The 16,745-nt window shown below is 41.6% G+C and overlaps 1 protein-coding gene and 1 long non-coding RNA gene across 5 annotated transcripts in view; one reads left to right on the top strand and one right to left on the bottom strand.

Annotated features, from left to right (window-relative positions):
* The window catches only part of LOC308485774, a 72,253-nt gene extending 59,826 nt beyond the window's left edge, over window positions 1-12,427 (top strand). For 2 of the 3 annotated variants that reach the window (XR_013990756.1, XR_013990758.1), the window contains exon 4: window positions 12,291-12,426. This is a non-coding gene — a long non-coding RNA (uncharacterized lncRNA). Of the gene's footprint in view, window positions 1-2,609; window positions 2,787-12,290 lie in introns of all 3 variants that reach the window. The other variant, XR_013990757.1, reaches the window with a different exon arrangement.
* Window positions 1-16,745, bottom strand: part of TENM3 (teneurin transmembrane protein 3) — a 974,114-nt gene that overhangs the window by 21,282 nt on the left and 936,087 nt on the right. For both annotated transcript variants that reach the window (XM_081021657.1, XM_081021658.1), the window contains 3 exons: window positions 12,301-12,533; window positions 11,541-11,695; window positions 8,318-9,192 (listed from right to left, as the gene is read on the bottom strand). In XM_081021657.1, the coding sequence (XP_080877783.1) occupies window positions 8,318-9,192; window positions 11,541-11,695; window positions 12,301-12,533 (1,263 nt within the window). The remainder of the gene's footprint in view (window positions 1-8,317; window positions 9,193-11,540; window positions 11,696-12,300; window positions 12,534-16,745) is intronic.

The raw sequence follows: 16,745 nt of genomic DNA on the forward strand, positions 1-16,745 counted from the left end.
TATGGTCAGTGGATGGGAGCATGGCAGCGGGGAGGGCGGCTCATTGTAGCAGCAGGACCACTGAATTGGCTCAGCTGCTACGTTTGCACCATTTTGATCCCCCTTCCCCTTCCCAGCAAGCAGCAGTGATTCACCTGTTGGAACATTAGTTAATCACTTCTGCCCCACAATGCCATCCACTACTTAGTTTGGTAAATTATGAGCCTGTTTCTGTGTAACTGTAAAAGTCTATCATATTGCTTCAAGTTGCTGATGTTTCACAGTTGAACATGATTTTTTCACATCTCCTTCTTTGGTTTTGTAATGTATTGGACAGTTTGATTTGTGAACCACTCTGGGATTTTCTACATTAGGAGCGGTATACAAATGGACCTTATAAATAAATAAAAACAAAGAGATGGGGGGGGAAGCTTGTGTGAAGGCTTATTTGCATAATCGTTTATCTCAACATGACAGCCTCTTCCCTCCCTTCCACTTTTAATTTGCTTGTATGGTCAACACACACAAAAACAATGTGACATGACACAATCAATCAGAGCTGCTAAACGACATATATTACCTTGCCACGCCAGCATACTAAAAATGTGCATTTGCAATCAAGTGGATAATAATAGCAATTTGTTATTAAATAATTATCCCATAATGACCATCTTACTGTAAAATAATGTAATAAGAAAGCACTAGGAGGGAAGGTTGCCACCTCCTATCCAAGACTGAGTGCCTGAAGAGACACCACCCAGAGAGTGAGTTTTCTCTGCCACTTCTGACAACCTGCCCTCCACTTCCTTTGCCTGCAGTCACGAAGAGAGCCAGTTTTGCCCCACAGCAGGTGTATGAAGCAGACAGAGCAGCATCAAGTGATGCTATTCCTATAGTCATTGCCCTGGAGCTGTAAAATCAAAACTGTTGCCTTCAAGTTAGGATCCAGCAATGCCATTGGTTGTGATTTTATTGAGGATTACCAATAAAATGCAAATCTCTCATACCCTATTCCTATGACTAATCAAGAATCCTAAGTACAAATACTGTCTCACAAAGGGTCCTCCTACATTTTCCCCAGCATTCCTGAATTGTGAGGTTCAAATGAAATGTTCAAAATGTGCCCTGGAAAGAAAGAAAAAAAATCCACAATATTTCAGACTGGAGGCAAAAAGTGCATTTCAAAGCCCTGAAGCCTTTTCAGATGAATTCCCTCTGGCACATTCCTCTGATATATTGAAAGGGACGATTCTGTTGATCATACCCTTGGCAGTGTTACTATTCTGGCATTATGACACCCTGGAGATTTCTGCATGCCAGAAAAATACCCAAGTCCTCTGCATTTATAACGGAGGCTTTATAATTGTGCTCAGATCCTTTCAAGAGCAGCCAAGTGCTAAAAGTTTGTGGATGAAAGTTACAGTGATTTTTTAAAAACCAACTATTAAGGTTTCAGGATGTCCCACAGTTCAAGGGAGGGTATTGTATTTCATAGCGGAACTCCACAGAGCAGTTACAACAGTGTCAGTGTCTAGTCTTTGAAAGCTTTATCTGAAAATTTAATAAGTAATTGTGTGTTTTAACTTATCACCAACTCTTTGGATCTAACTTATAGTGAGTCTTTTGGGCGAACCTCAACTGACTGCCAAGAAATTCCTTATCTGAGAAAAGGAAATACCTAGAGAACTCAGACATCACAAAAAAGGGCTAACCCTACCAGTTTGGATGTTACCTTTTTTGTGTGGGGGAGACTCAACTTGGTTAGAGTTGCAGTCACACATTACTCTCCCATGCACTCACTGTGGGAAGAAAGTTATGTGGCTGTAGTGTAGTTTCTTATGGCATCTTCCTGATGCTGCAACTGTAAATCACAATCTTTTGCAAGTAGAGATCAAAGAGATTGAGTAGGATACCACATTCAAATGAAGAAGCCCCAGTCTCCCTGATAGGGCTGGCATCAGGGGTGAGCATTGCTGGACCCCTGCCGAGGCCCCCACCACTGGACACGCCTGCTCCTCAGCCTCTTTGGTCACCTTCCCATCCCATTTGTGTTGTGTGTTTCAGTTGGTAAGCTCACCCTGCTTTGATTGTGTGTGCATAAGCTGCTTTGGCTGAAGAGGGGGTCAAAACACTGGTTAAATAACTGGTTATGGGCAAGTTGTGTAAAAAAGTGTAAGGCAAGATGTATTTCTAAACTTTTTCTACACTGAGTGTGGTGTTTCAATGCAACACTACCTCCAATGCACCAGAGTCCCCTATAACTGTTGTATAGCTTATATTCCTTTGTAGAATTATGACCGAACCATCACAGATTTAATTGCATCTACTCTACCAAACATAATTTTTCACGTATCACATTTTTTGCCTATGTAAAGTTCCTTTTGTGCGTGTGTGTTAGAGAAAAAAAGCTGCACAGGTGAGGTGTAATAATGCAAAAGCTTAATTTGCTGTGAGTCAGAAGCAGAAACATCTGCAGCATGAAGTAACCAAAGCTGAGCTTGGTGGCCTTTGCAGCAAAATGAGCACAACTTTCTCAGTTGTCTTTTTCTCATGCTCTTTCAAAGTTTTCGGTTATATAATGCTGCAGAATAGAGCTGATTGAACTAACCTGATTCATGTATTTGTTCAAGGCTAACTAGCTATCCAGCTAGGTGAAATGAAGGGAAGCTGTCTGTGGTGAGCCATAGCTGGAAAAAAGCACCTGATCACAGCCAGAGATAAAAAGCCTGGAGAATATTTGGAACTGAAGGGTGTGGGGAAGAGAAGTACAGCACAGTGAGAGGCTGAAAGGCAGAGTAAGGAGAAAGGTAAGGGGGGGGGGGACAGAAGCTGCAATTGGTTGATTGCATCTGACATATGAAGGAGGTTTTGCCACAATCAACCTTGGTACTGTTTGAAAAACAGCTGCAATCCGAAACGTATTTACCAGGAAGTAAGCCCCACTGGCCACAATAGGACTTAAAGTAAAAGGTAAAGGTACCCCTGCCCGTACGGGCCAGTCTTGCCAAACTCTAGGGTTGTGCGCTCATCTCACTCTATAGGCCGGGAGCCAGCGCTGTCCGCAGACACTTCCGGGTCACGTGGCCAGCGTGACAAGCTGCATCTGGCGAGCCAGCGCAGCACACGGAACGCCGTTTACCTTCCCGCTGGTAAGCGGTCCCTATTTATCTACTTGCACCCAGAGGTGCTTTCGAACTGCTAGGTTGGCAGGCGCTGGGACCGAACAACGGGAGCGCACCCCGCCGCGGGGATTCGAACTGCCTACCATGCGATCGGCAAGTCCTAGGCACTGAGGTTTTACCCACAGCGCCACCCGCGTCCCTAGGACTTACTTCTCAGCAAACATGCAAAGGGTTGTCAGTAAGTGGCTACAAAAATCCTATGCTGACTACGCTGCTTACATTACTCTTTAAAGCTGAAATGTTTATAAATTCATGGAAGTGTTTCAGATGGTAGAATTATCATTTCTTTGTTGGCAGTCTCCTAAGACTCTTACAGTGGACTAAATATTTAAACTGAATTTTCATGTGGAGTCAAACATTTAGTTTGTATTTTATTTTCATTCTGGGTCACAGGTACAGGCATTTTGGCATAATTTTGATTATATGCAGCTGCTGGGAGAAATCAGCCAAAAAGTACAGCTTTAACGACATCAGCAATACCAAACAGTGCACTTCATTTCCCCCCCTGAAAGAAGTGTTTGTTTTGCATGTTTTTTAGCTCAAGGAGAGCATGATTCTGTCACCGTGTGTGTTCAGGTGCAAAAGATTCAATTTGCATGAAAAGGTGAGCTATTAAGGATCTTGCAGCACAGGGCAGGCTGAGATAGCTCAGTTGGTAAAGCATTAGGCTCTTAACCTCAGGATTGTAGGTTTGAGCCCCACATTGCTCAAAAGCTTTCTGCATTGCAGGAGGTTGGACTAGATGATCCTCACAGTCTCTTCCAACTCAACAAATTCTATTATTCTAAGTCAGGGGTAGGCAACCTAAGGCCCGGGGGCCAGATGCAGCCCAATCGCCTCCTCAGTCCAGCCCACGGATGGTCCGGGAATCAGCGTGTTTTTACATGAATAGAATGTGTCCTTTTATTTAAAATGCATCTCTGGGTTATTTGTGGGGCATAGGAATTAGTTGATCCCCCCCCCAATATAGTCTGGCCCACCACATGGTCTGAGGGACAGTGGATCGGCCCACAGCTAAAAAAGTTTGCTGACCCCTGTTCTAAGTTGTAGGTTTCTTGCCAAGAAACCTCTACTGGCATAAAGCAAGGTGTGGCCTCCAACCTGCTATTCAGCTCATATGGGATCACATTAGAATGTAAATGACCAACCTTCCTCTGGTTTTAACTTAAATCAAAACCACACTGTACCACCTATTAATTAGATATGAGAAACCAGAGGTTTCAGGAGGTTCATCCAACAAGTACTGCAAATCTCACCACCACCTAGGTGGAATCTACACACATATAAAAAAATGCATCTAGTGTCATGTTTGTATACTGCACTTTACAACACATTTAAAATGTTTTATTTGCAGCTGTATAGCTGAGTTCCTAGACACCCATTTGTTAAACAACAGAGTCTTTTGGGCAGACATCTGGAAATCGCCCTTTCAGAACCATCTTTTTGTGCAATTAGATTTCCCCACCTAATTCCATCCCCTGCGTTCTCCCACAAGCCCCACAGTACCTTTTACCCAGCAGTCCCTCCTTCCGTTCGTCTAAGTTAGTAAGCTCCTGGGTAGTATCTGCCTTATAATCAACCACTTCTCCAGTGTTCAGACAGAACATAAGCAATGATCAGTACTAATTATCTGTCTTTAAATCCTCCTCCGCTGCCTTTTCAGAGTTACCATGAATTTTTGCTTTCCCTCCTCTCCAACTGTGTTAGAGACTCATCTCCTCTTTCTCTCTTCCTGGGAACACTTCAGTAGTTATTTCCATGAGCATAGCCAGGATTTTTGTTAGGGCCAAAGTTGTTGAACTTTTTTGCCCCCCCCCCCCCGGCTATTCTCATGGTTATTCCCAGCATTCTTAATAAACTACGGTTCCCAGGATTCTTTGACAGGTAAATGAATGGTGTGTACACAGCTTTCCTGATCAATGTGGAGGAAGGTGGAATCTCCCAAAACTGGGCTTGAATAACTTAATATGGAACTTCAAGGAAGGAATATTCCCCCTGCCTTCCCCCAGCAACCCAACTCATCTCTCATTGCTCCAAAGAAGCTTTTCAGGAGCTGCAGCAGGCCAAACGTATCCCTCCATGAAACTACCTTAACATATCATAGGATCCAAGCCAGCATATACAAAATGCCCAGAGCTATGATTGATCCATGAGTTACTGACAGCATGTGCAAACAATGTGCACTCAGTTTGTGTCTTTTTTAATTATTTTCTTTATTTATTAAATTTACATTCTGCTTTTCCTCCCAAAGAAGTCCAGGGTGGCAAATGAGCGATAAAGCAATAAAACAGGTCTGCCTGCTACAAAACCTGATAGCTGAAAGCCTCTTAGCAGAGCCACACCATACATTTAAAGTAGATCCAATGCACATTTAAAGCAAAAGAATCTTGGGAACTATAACTTGCCCCTCAGAGTTACCACAATTCCCAGAATTCTTTGGGAGAAGTCATGTACTTTAAACATGTGTGCACGTTGTCTCCTGACAACGTGGCAGACGGATGCCAACCAATGTCTAAATACCAATTGCTATGAAGCACAGAGCGGGAGATAGCAACTGCCTTCATGTCCAGGTTGTGGGCTTCCTAGGAGGCATTGGGCTGGCCACTGTTGGCAGCAGAACGCTGGGGCTGCTCAAACTTGGAAGGTTTTCACAGAATCTGCATGCCCACACATCCACAGGTGAGCATCTCACCCCATCTCCAATTTAATTTGGATTTACCATTTCCATGGAAAATCCATTTCTTAAAAAATAAAAAACCCTGTTTCTAGCAACACATTTGTGATGTCTGAATGACCCATTTGCAGTACAGTGGTGCCTCGGCTTACTTATGCTTCAGGTTACAGACTCCGCTAACCCAGAAATAGAACCTCGGGTTAAGAACTTTGCTTCAGGATGAGAACAGAAATCGTGTTCTGGCGGCACGGCAGCAGCAGGAGGCCCCATTAGCTAAAGTGGTGCTTCAGGTTAAGAACAGTTTCAGGTTAAGAACGGACCTCCGGAACGAATTAAGTATTTAACCCGAGGTACCACTGTATTAAGCCCCCATCTAGAAGGAACATGATGTTCTTGGGAAATGCTTTTCTCAGCAAAATACAAGGAAAGGCGAAGACCGTGACTCTATGTATCTTGACGAGAAAAGCAGCAACTGAAATATTCATATCCTTCACAAGGCAGAAGAACCAGAGTGCAAGCAGTATGAAGGAGAACCAAGATTAGGGACATTTCTTTTAACATACTGCAGGGCAACGAAGTGTAGTTTTTGTGCCATCTGCCCCAGCACATCTTACAGTATTAAGTGCCAGACATGACCAAAGGCTGGTTAACAAGCTACCATTTTTGTATCACCCTAATGGGCTGAAATGAACCAGCCTGGTTATGAGGCTGGTCTAAGATATTAAACAGGGCCTTTTAGCAGGCAATTGAACATCCCTCTCACACAGACCAGAGGTTCTATATTTAACAAAGCTGGGCAACTGAAATGGCTCTTCAACCAGAAAGTAATTATTCAGTTCATGAAGCACACTGCTGTAAATCCTCCCTAAGATTCAAAAAAGGCAGACATATAAGCCACTTGATACTGAATAAAATCTTTTAAAAGGCCACATAGAAGCCATTAAAGTACATTCAGAAGTCCTCAGCTATTTCCCTAATGGGATTAAAACAGCCACACAATAACTACAAGAAACATGACGAGAAATTACTGCTAGAAATAAAACGCTGGGGTCTCTACCAGGCAGAATGAATGCCAGTGTGCTAAAGATGCCAGCTGTCCTCAGTAGACACATTTGTTCTGGAAATGCATTTCCCCCTCTTTCATTCCCCACCTGGTCCAACTCACAAGCTGGAAGACAGGGTTATTGGGTACATAAAAACAATTAAACCTTATTTACTGGGATGCGATAAACAAAGCACACCAGATTTAAATCATTTAAACAGAAAAGCCACAAGCTAACGAAAAAGTATCCTTAGTTTTGAGCTATTTTTTTAACATTGTTGGTCATTCTAATGGACCCATAACATTTATACAGCCCTGTGCCCTCAGAGTGGCCACTTTTCTTCAATTAGTCTTGACAACATTGAGATCAACGAACATTGTGCAGGAATGTCAGATTTGGTGAACTTCAAATCCCACATTAATTCTTACGGCTATGGTTTGTTGTTTTCAAACACACACACACACTTAAAAATATGGTGCTTCCAACAAAACTGATGAAATCTTTTATAACCTTAACATATCCAACGGCTATATATTTATTCCCACTGGAGAAGGATTCCCATTTGCTATTGACTTGGGATTTTACCGTTCAGCACCAGAAAAAACATTTATAACTCTTGAAGAATAAGAAGTACATTTATTGCCCCAGGCTGAATAATCTCTCATCATTATGTTTCTACGTGCTTTTGGCAGGGCCAGAAAAAGAGAAAGATATGCAATGATGTACAACATGCAGTACAATACATCAGGTGTGCACTAATGCAATGGGACTAAACCTACCATCATAATCCTTTCATTTGTAAATCATTATAAAAATGCATTTTGTATGCCAGCGGTTTTGTGCAACTTGGTGCTACTTTTATTTGAATTCAGTATTTTCGGTTCAGCTCCTCTTCACTTCCATTAAACAGCTTCTGCTACTCTTGCACCTCTAATGAGATGGAGAGTGGCCAGAAGTGATCACAATGAACACTACTAAACAGTTCAGGGGTCAGAAAATCTTTTGAATCCCTGGGTACATTTGCAAACTGAAGAAACTGACGTGGCCGCTACACACACTGCAACCTACTCTATTGGCTACAGTGGAATGTTTTTTGCCAGGCCCCATCCGGTTGGGGTCCCTTCGGTGGGGAAGGGACCTAGTGGGCAAAGGCTTCTGCAGGTGCACCCTTGGGTGCCATGTTAATGACCATGATGTAATGTCAACAAGCTGGCAAGAAGAAAAAGAGCTACAAACAAGCTTTGTAGCACAGAGTTGGAAAAATAAATAATGCAGATATGACAAAGGGGGGGTGCCAAGACAAGGCAGAGGACCCCATAGCTAATTCAACATTGCACTCTCCTAATTGTCAGACAAAATGAGCCTCCCTCTCTTCCCCTCGCGATACTACGAAGCCAAGCATGCCTCCTAAAAACAGTATATGATTTTGTGTTACTTACTCAAAAAAAGTTGTCCATCCAGTCTCATCACTTTTCGTTGCTAGGAGTCCACTGTTGCCATGATAGGTAAACAAGACTAGCTCCTGCCCTTGGGCTGTCATGCTTTTTAGACATCCATTGGTTCCTATAGTTAGCCAGATAACTTGGTTGTCAGGAGATACCACCCTCACTGGCATCCGGTTGGGATCTCGCCTTATACGAAGCGTATTTCCATTGCTGTCAGTTACAGCCGTGATGTCGTTGTCGTTACTGTAGCTAAAATTGTACAGATAGTCTCCTGTGACTAAACTCATCGTGTACTGATGGGTGCCGTTGACATCAAAGATGTAGAGTTCCTGATCGGTTGGAGAGGCAACTTCATAAAAATTCATTGAAGTCAGCAACGGTTTGTTCTTTGACACAGCTCGTATCCGAATATTTCCAAGATCAGCAATGTACAACGTTCCATCAGGTGATGCAGCTAAAGAAGATGGGGCATTAAGTTTGGCATCTTTAGCATAACCATCACCATTTTGGTAGCAGTCACAGTTAACATCATTTTTGCAATCACACTCAGAGGGTATTCCAGCAACTAATGAGATCTCTCCATCAGTTGTGACTTGTCTTATTCTGTTAATCTTTTTTTCATCGGTTTCTGTAATGTAAAGCACTCCACTGTAAGATACAGCAATCGCTGTGGCTGATTCTAAAGTAGTCTGTACAGCATGTTTCCCCACTGTGTACTCCACTCCAGGAACTTGGCAATGCATTGGCCTCCCAGCAGCAATACGGACTTGCCGATTTTCAGTAATCTGAAGAACTACGTTGTTATCTAACACATATATGGAGTTATCCATTGGATTGATAGCCAAATCCGTTGGCCACTCCAGACGCACCTTTTAAAAAAAGGAAAAGTGTTTTATTAGTCAATTATTATCTTTAGCAAAGATAGTTTTCTAACTGAACAAGTGCTAGAGATACCACTTTTGAAACAGTTTTTCTGAAGTTACATAGAATTACATATATAAAAGGAAATGCGGTAGTTTAAATTATTGCCCCTAGGGTGAATATAAAGGGCAGGGGGGAATGGAACCAGGGAAACTGGAGTGCTGGAAACGCTAAAACTGAATGCTAAAAACTTTATTTTTATTTACATTTCATTTAGTCCAAAAGCACATGTTTGTAACGGTCCTGATTCAGTTAATGTTAGTCATGACTAAAGGTGGAATCCTAACCATGTCTACTCAGAAGTAAGCCACACTGAATTCAGTGGGGCTTACTCCCAGGTAGGCGGTGTTAGGATTGCAGCACAAGTTAATTGTGCTAAGTTGTTCCATTGGTTTTAATGGGACTGAGTCATGACTATAATTCTGGGTGAATCTGGCACTTAGAAATCATATATTTCTAAATATAAAATATGTCAATGCTAAATAAAGGTAAGATCTTTTCCAATATGACACAGATTAATGTTTGCTATTATTTTTTTATCAGAATAGCAAGTCTCTTTAGTGCTGGGGGGAAACCATAGAAATCAATAGAAAAAGTTATCTGGTGTTGAAAAAATATATCACAAGTTCAAAACTGCAGACTAGAGGCATTAGTAGAAGTTGGTATTAGAAACATCAGAATGCCAATACTTTTCTAATATATTTCTGCTCCACTTGTATTTTATGACTGTACCTCTTGTAAATAATTATGGTCTTCTCTACTGTCCCTAAAATTTATTGTAAAGGTAGACATAAAGATACATTTTTAGGTGTATAATACTGATACTTATGTTCTTAGAATAAGCTCCTTATCGTGAAGATAGAGTATAAAAAACAGTTCAGGATGCTTCTAAACACCTGCTTATTCTAGGATTGGAGCTACAATATATACAATACATGTCATCAAATTGCCATCTAATCCAGGAAAAATCTGAAAAATACATAAATAAATACATAAACAAACAACCCATTTATGATATCGTAACTGTTTGAAAGGACCCTTTCTATAAATGTTTACTCAGAATTAAGTCCCAGTTCCCCCTCAGCACTGAGGAGAGTGGCCATGGTGGCCTGGTGCGGTCATGGCAGGGTGCGACTTCCTCCCCTCAGCTTCAGCATGGCCGGAGGGGAAGCTTCCGTCTCCTCTCGCCACAATGACTGCTAGGACATGCTCGCAAGGTTCAGCAGCCAATTGCAAGCAAGTGGACCAGAGGGAGTACTTCCTCCTGGTCAGCTTTCTGGTCATAAAAGCTCAGGCCTCAGTCAACATTGGATTCTCCACCCTCCGTTCCTTATTAATGTGGCTTAATGGGCTGCCTGAGGGAAAGTAAGCATGGCCTTGCTGGACTTGCTATGTAAGTACATGGGTTACCATATTTGGGGCCAGAGAGGAATTCTCCCTGCAGACTAATTAGGCCTGTCTGCAGGGATTTGCCTGCTTCAGAGCAATTAACATAACTTCCTGGTGGATAATACATTGGGTTTGATCAGTCTGGGAGGCGAGTGGATGGCCCTCCTTGCTCTGCTGTCATGGAGTATCTCCTTAAAGGAGCCTGGGGTGCTACATGTCCAGACTTCCATCTTGGGGGCTGATGGGCCATAGTGTTCCTTCACCAGTGATCATGGGAATCTCCTATATGTGATGCACATTGCAAGGTGACCCTTAACCTTGATCAAACAGCAGTAACACTGGTTGATTTCAGGATACATACCCAAGGTCTACTCCAGAAGCTGCTGACATCTGTTATCAATAGAAGTTGTGGCCTGATTAAATCCCAATACCGCTGCCTTGTGTTTTTATTGTGTGTATGCCCTCAGCCTTGGCTCCACTGCCCCTGGGTCTGCAATGGTACTGATTTCAAGCATTCTCCCCTCCTGTGTTCAGCAACTGGTATTAAGAAGTATCGCTGCCTCCAACCATGGAGGCAGAACATAGCTATCATGACTAACAAATAGCTATCAATAGCCCTCTCCTCCATTAATTTTAGTCCTCTGTTAAGGCAATCTCGGTTAGTTGTAGTCATAGCCTTCTGTGGGAGGAAGTTTCATAATTTACCTATGTGCTGCGTTTAGAAATACTTTCTTTTTATCTGTCTTGTATCTCCCAACATTCAGCATCACTGGATATCCGTGAGTTCTAGTATTATGAGAGCGGGAGAACAACTTTCTTCTATCTACTTTCTCTATGCCATGCATGATTTTATAAACTTCTATCATGATCCCCCTGAAACAACCAATAGATCTGTTTTTTTAAATACCTGACTGATGTGCATGCTGGTATCACATGTTAAAGGTCTAGCTGAAGTCAGATCATTTGAGCCAAGTAATGTTGATATGATTCCATTCTGGTCCACTTTCCTGATCATAGTCCCATCAACAAAGTAGATTAATCCATTTTTGTCTACTGCCACTCCTTGGGTAAAGAAACAAAACACAACACCAAGAGCTTGTTACTTGTTTTTGATCAAAACTATTAAACCTGTTTTCCTGCTCTGTATGTTCATCTTTTCCCACAAAGCCAGAAAATGGGTCTGAAAATATTAACAAAAATGACAGGTTTTAAACATCACATACAGCCTCATGAGGTTTAACTGGTTAAAATTTAGATATTAATGTATGGTACTTTATTAGACATGGCTAGTACATTAGAACAACATGTATGGAAGGAAAACATTCTGCTTGTGGGGGGTGAAATCCAACAAGCACTGCTCTTAATGGACTCATTTAAATATTGCTTCTGGACTGGACCCTTTGCAATTTGCTCAGTATGAAGTCTTTGTGGCATAACTGGAATGTGAAAAAATATTTATAATGAATTATAATAAATCACTAATGTTCAGTGGGGGTGGGGTACTAAAAACCTCACTTTTTGTAGTTATACTTTTGGATAGCTTTGCCATTCACAAACTGAAAACAAGCTTTTGGAAACACTGAATAAATAACTAGATAGCATGAAATGCTCTTGTGTGTGCTGACTGAACTGTGTTTTGCTCTTCATAAATTGACAGTTTCCTCCACCTTTGGGGCTCATGAGTGTCGCTTCTACAGCCTTGCCACCATCACCACATCTGGCTTCGTCAAATGGAAGGCACTGCTCCCCAGTTCCTGCTACCACTTCAGCATTTTTTGTCAAGTCCTTTGCCCCAGTGAGTGACTTTGGACGGTAAATCCTTCGTGTGTTGGTGTCAGAAACATACAATTCTCCTGTGACTGGGTCAGTTGCAAGGTAGTATCTATGAGCCGGGTTACTGCTGCAGAAAGGGAAACAACACGTTTTAGCACAGTAAGCAATATTCACTATTACATTTCAAAAGACAGTCTATCAGTTGGACTTAGAAAGCAAATAATTGAAGCAAGCAACCCCTGTTGCCATTCAAAAGTTAGAGTGAAGAAGGCAGCCATAGCTGAGTGTGGTGGAAGTGATCTTAACACACATTCTTAGTTTTGGGGACCAACAGCTCTGAATGCAGCAAATCTGTGTTAAAACCATTTTTATTGCACTGCAGTGTCCCTCTCACTTCACCCCTAGTCATAACGGTATCAAAAAGGCCCAATGAAAACATGTTATGCTTGCTTCTTACTTTCTGCAAAGTATTTTCAAGGGTGGGAGGGGGAACAGAAAGTGCTGCTGTGCTGCTGTTGTTTTAAACACATTGTATGTTATGTGTGAACTCTGCTGACTCTGAAAAGAGAATGTGTAAGCGAAAATCAGTGGTTTTGTTTGAAGTAAGTGTTTAATGAAGGGACGCGGGTGGTGCTGTGGGTTAAACCACAGAGCCTAGGACTTGCCGATCAGAAGGTCGGCAGTTTGAATCCCCGCAACAAGGTGAGCTCCCGTTGCTCGGTCCCTGCGCCTGCCAACCTAGCAGTTCGAAAGCACATCAAAGTGCAAGTAGATAAATAGGTACCGCTCCGGCGGGAAGGTAAACGGCGTTTCCGTGTGCTGCTCTGGTTCGCCAGAAGCGGCTTAGTCATGCTGGCCACATGACGCGGAAGCTGTACGCCGGCTCCCTTGGCCAATAAAGTGAGATGAGTGCCGCAACCCCAGAGTCGGCCACTACTGGACCTAATGGTCAGGGGTCCCTTTACCTTTACCTAAGTGTAATGTTGGTTAGTTAAAAGTTGGTTAGTGTATTGCTGCTTTGCAATTGAGAAAAAGTCAAATAAATACATATTTTTAAAAGACGGGAGGAGTGTTGATGTATGGATTCTTCCACCTTGTGGAAAGGTAATGGAATAAACACCATTTTGGTTCCTTTTAATTATATAAATGTGCAAACGTCATTTTGAGTATTACCTTCAAATCAACAGCACTGGATTAGATCACTCTACAGCCTATGTTTTTCAAATTGCACCTATGTCACTGACTATATTATTTCAAGTAATCTAGGCCACTTGAGTACATGATGCATAATATTCATAAACAGAAGAGACTGTTCATGCTACTGATCGGAAGGCATGTGATTACTGGATGTGATTTAACAGGTCAGATGGCATATTTTAGAAGTAGTTCAGTTTCTTGTCTTAAGTCATCTTAAATCATTGCAAACTTTCACATAAAACTACCAAATATGCTGGACCATCCTTCTATGAAATAAAGCCACTTTTCAAAAAACATAGAGCACATGACACCATAAACCTTATACAACTGAAACATATCTCTCCTCTGGAATGAGTAGCTCTAGAGAATACATTTGTTGCTCAAAGATACAATCCAGAAGCTTAATTAGTTACATCTATGACAGTGGATCTGAGTTATGGTGCTCAGAACTGAAATGAATATATAGATGGCAGTGCTAGTGCCTGCTAACACACAGAGCCCAAGTGCCACAGCAGTCAGTTGCATCTCTAATGTGTTTGCAAATGCAGTGCTAAAATGTATCTACCAATCTTGGTGATATCTGAGCATCTGTTCACAAAACGTAGTGCCTCATATCTCATAAATATAACACAGTGCTAATGTACTTCTGTTTGCAAAAGGCAACCGAGGCCAACATAAACAAGTTGTGAACAGGGTCCTACCGCGCCGGCGACGCGGGGACCCTTAAAAACCACGGGCACGGGGCCCGTGGACATGGGGACTCGGCTGGTACCGTCAGCGCCCTCCCGACTCGTGAAGGAGCCTTTTTAAAGGCTACGGATCGGGTGCCTGGGAGTGGCGTGGTACTTTGAGTCTATCGCTTCCCCTGCCGAGTGCAGCCGCATGCCATTCGTCGGAGAGCGCTGGCTTCTTCCATTTGAAATTCGGACATTTAACAAAAACCCGTGAGTAATTGGGTAACCGGGTACAAAAGGAGGAAAAAAAAAAGGAATTTTTTTTTTTTTTCGGATTCGGCACGAGCGGGGGGGATCTAAAAAGGAAGTCAGTCCCCTCCCTGATTGTAAACATGCTAAAACAAGGACTGAGAAACCAAGATCAATTCTGAAGTTTATTGCTGACTAAAAATACCAAATTCCACGATGGAATCATTACAAGAATTGTGCTGGAGGAGAGTCGAGGGTGAGAGGGAAAAGGCAACCCCCCCCCCCGGGAACCGGGGCGATTCAGAGAACCTGGCGGAGAGAGATGGAGAGTTTGACAGCTGTCAAAGTAGCTGTCAAATCTTGAGAATATAAAGAGGACTTTGCTACAAGTATATTGCTGGTTGATTTTGATACAATTGGATATAAATATGGATACAAAATGTCGGATGGAAAAAGAAACAACAATTTGACTTTTGGATGAGAGGACACAAAGTTATTGCAATCCCTCTAGAGGGGCTTTGGGACATTACAAGCGGCGTATATGGAAAACTACTCTGGGATGTGTATTACTGGTCTTAGCTCCTGGGAAAGTAGCAAAACTGAAATATTTGTTTTGTCTACAGAGGTGACAACACAATAGAATCTTTCTATTTAAGTAAGCTCCTGAATAACAAACCTCTGTAGAGATACTAGATTTCAGAATAAGAATGGTTTTGCAGCTGAACAAGACAGAAACCTGAGAAAGTAAGAAACAAAAGAGTAAAGGACCAACTACGCCACGGCAAGAACAATGGGAGGAGTAACAATGATCAAGGGAAATTAAAGGCCTCGATTAGATTGGACTTTTGAAATTAAATATTATCAAAATAAGTAAATTTAAAGAAAACCGGCAAGATGAATTGAGAAAGTTTGGCTGTGGACTTGAGACCTCCAGGCCGACAACATACAGACTGATGGACATAGGGAATCTAAACCGGGGAAGGGAGGGGGAATTCTAGAATCCAAAGGCTATGTAATCAACTTTTGGAATCTTCTTCTATTTTCTATCTTTTAAATTTTTTTTTTTTTTTTATATATAACTTTGGTATTTTGATTTAACAAGTTTTGGAAAAAAAAAAGAAAAGGGGGAATTCGTGGAAGGAAACGGGGTAGATTTTGGGGAAAAAAAATTTTGTTTTACTTTGTTAAAGGTGAGGAGTGATGTTAAGATTGTAATTTAAATTGGCTATTAGGCATAACATATTAGGTTAAATTGGGAATGAGAACTTGTGGAACCAACGTAGGGAAAGGGGAATACAGTCGGGAGGGCAAGGAGGGAGTCCCAGAAAGAAGGTTATGAACATAAGGGTTTAAAATTGGTCTCTTTTCTTTCTTTTCTTTTTCTTTATCTTTTCTATCTTCTTTATTCTGTTATTATTGGAAATTTTAATAAATATGATTAAAAAAAAAAAAAAAGTTGTGAACAAATTACATCTTGGAGCACAGACATTTCTGAAGTATACAACTAAAGCAATGTAACATCCAAAACAAAATAAAACAGCAGCAGAATAGGCACAAAATAAAATAAGCAACAATACCGTGAAAGAGCTAAAAGCACTAAACGTTTTTAAAGACTGAAAAGCCCAGGAAAACATAAAGGTCTTCACCTGGCACTAAACTGGTGAGCCCCTTTAAGTAGGTTATTCAATTACTGGGGAGCCACCACAAAAAAGTCCTATCTCTGCCTCATCACGTTTGGCATGGGAACTTGAAGAAGCACCTCTATGTAGATGACTTTAGGACCTAATGCAAGTGGTAGAGTTGATTGTCAGGTAACCTGGTCCAAAGCAGAGGCAAATTTAGGGCAGTGCGACTGGTTCCACTGCACTGGATACGGAGTCTAGGGGGTGCTGCAGGGCTTCACAACTAGGATGTAGTCAATTGAGCAGAAAGGGGTTTTTATTTGCCTTTTTTAAACTTCTGAATGCTGTATTAACTAGATTTAGCTTTTCTCTATTTCTGAGAACTAGCCACATAACTTAAATGAGGTTTTTGTGCAACCCTGAACCTAAACTATGATGATAATAATAGATTTTAAAAGATATATGTGCCTTTTTATATATGTACTTTTAATCTCTGTTCATTAATGTGCTTATTTGTTATATGCAATTTTTTTTTTAACAGCACCAGGTGTATGGATAGTGCTTTAATTATCAGCATAAAAAAATCTTTATATAAAA

The sequence above is a fragment of the Podarcis pityusensis genome (assembly GCF_964106645.2).
Source record: "Podarcis pityusensis genome assembly, chromosome: 9".
Lineage (NCBI taxonomy): Eukaryota > Metazoa > Chordata > Lepidosauria > Squamata > Lacertidae > Podarcis > Podarcis pityusensis.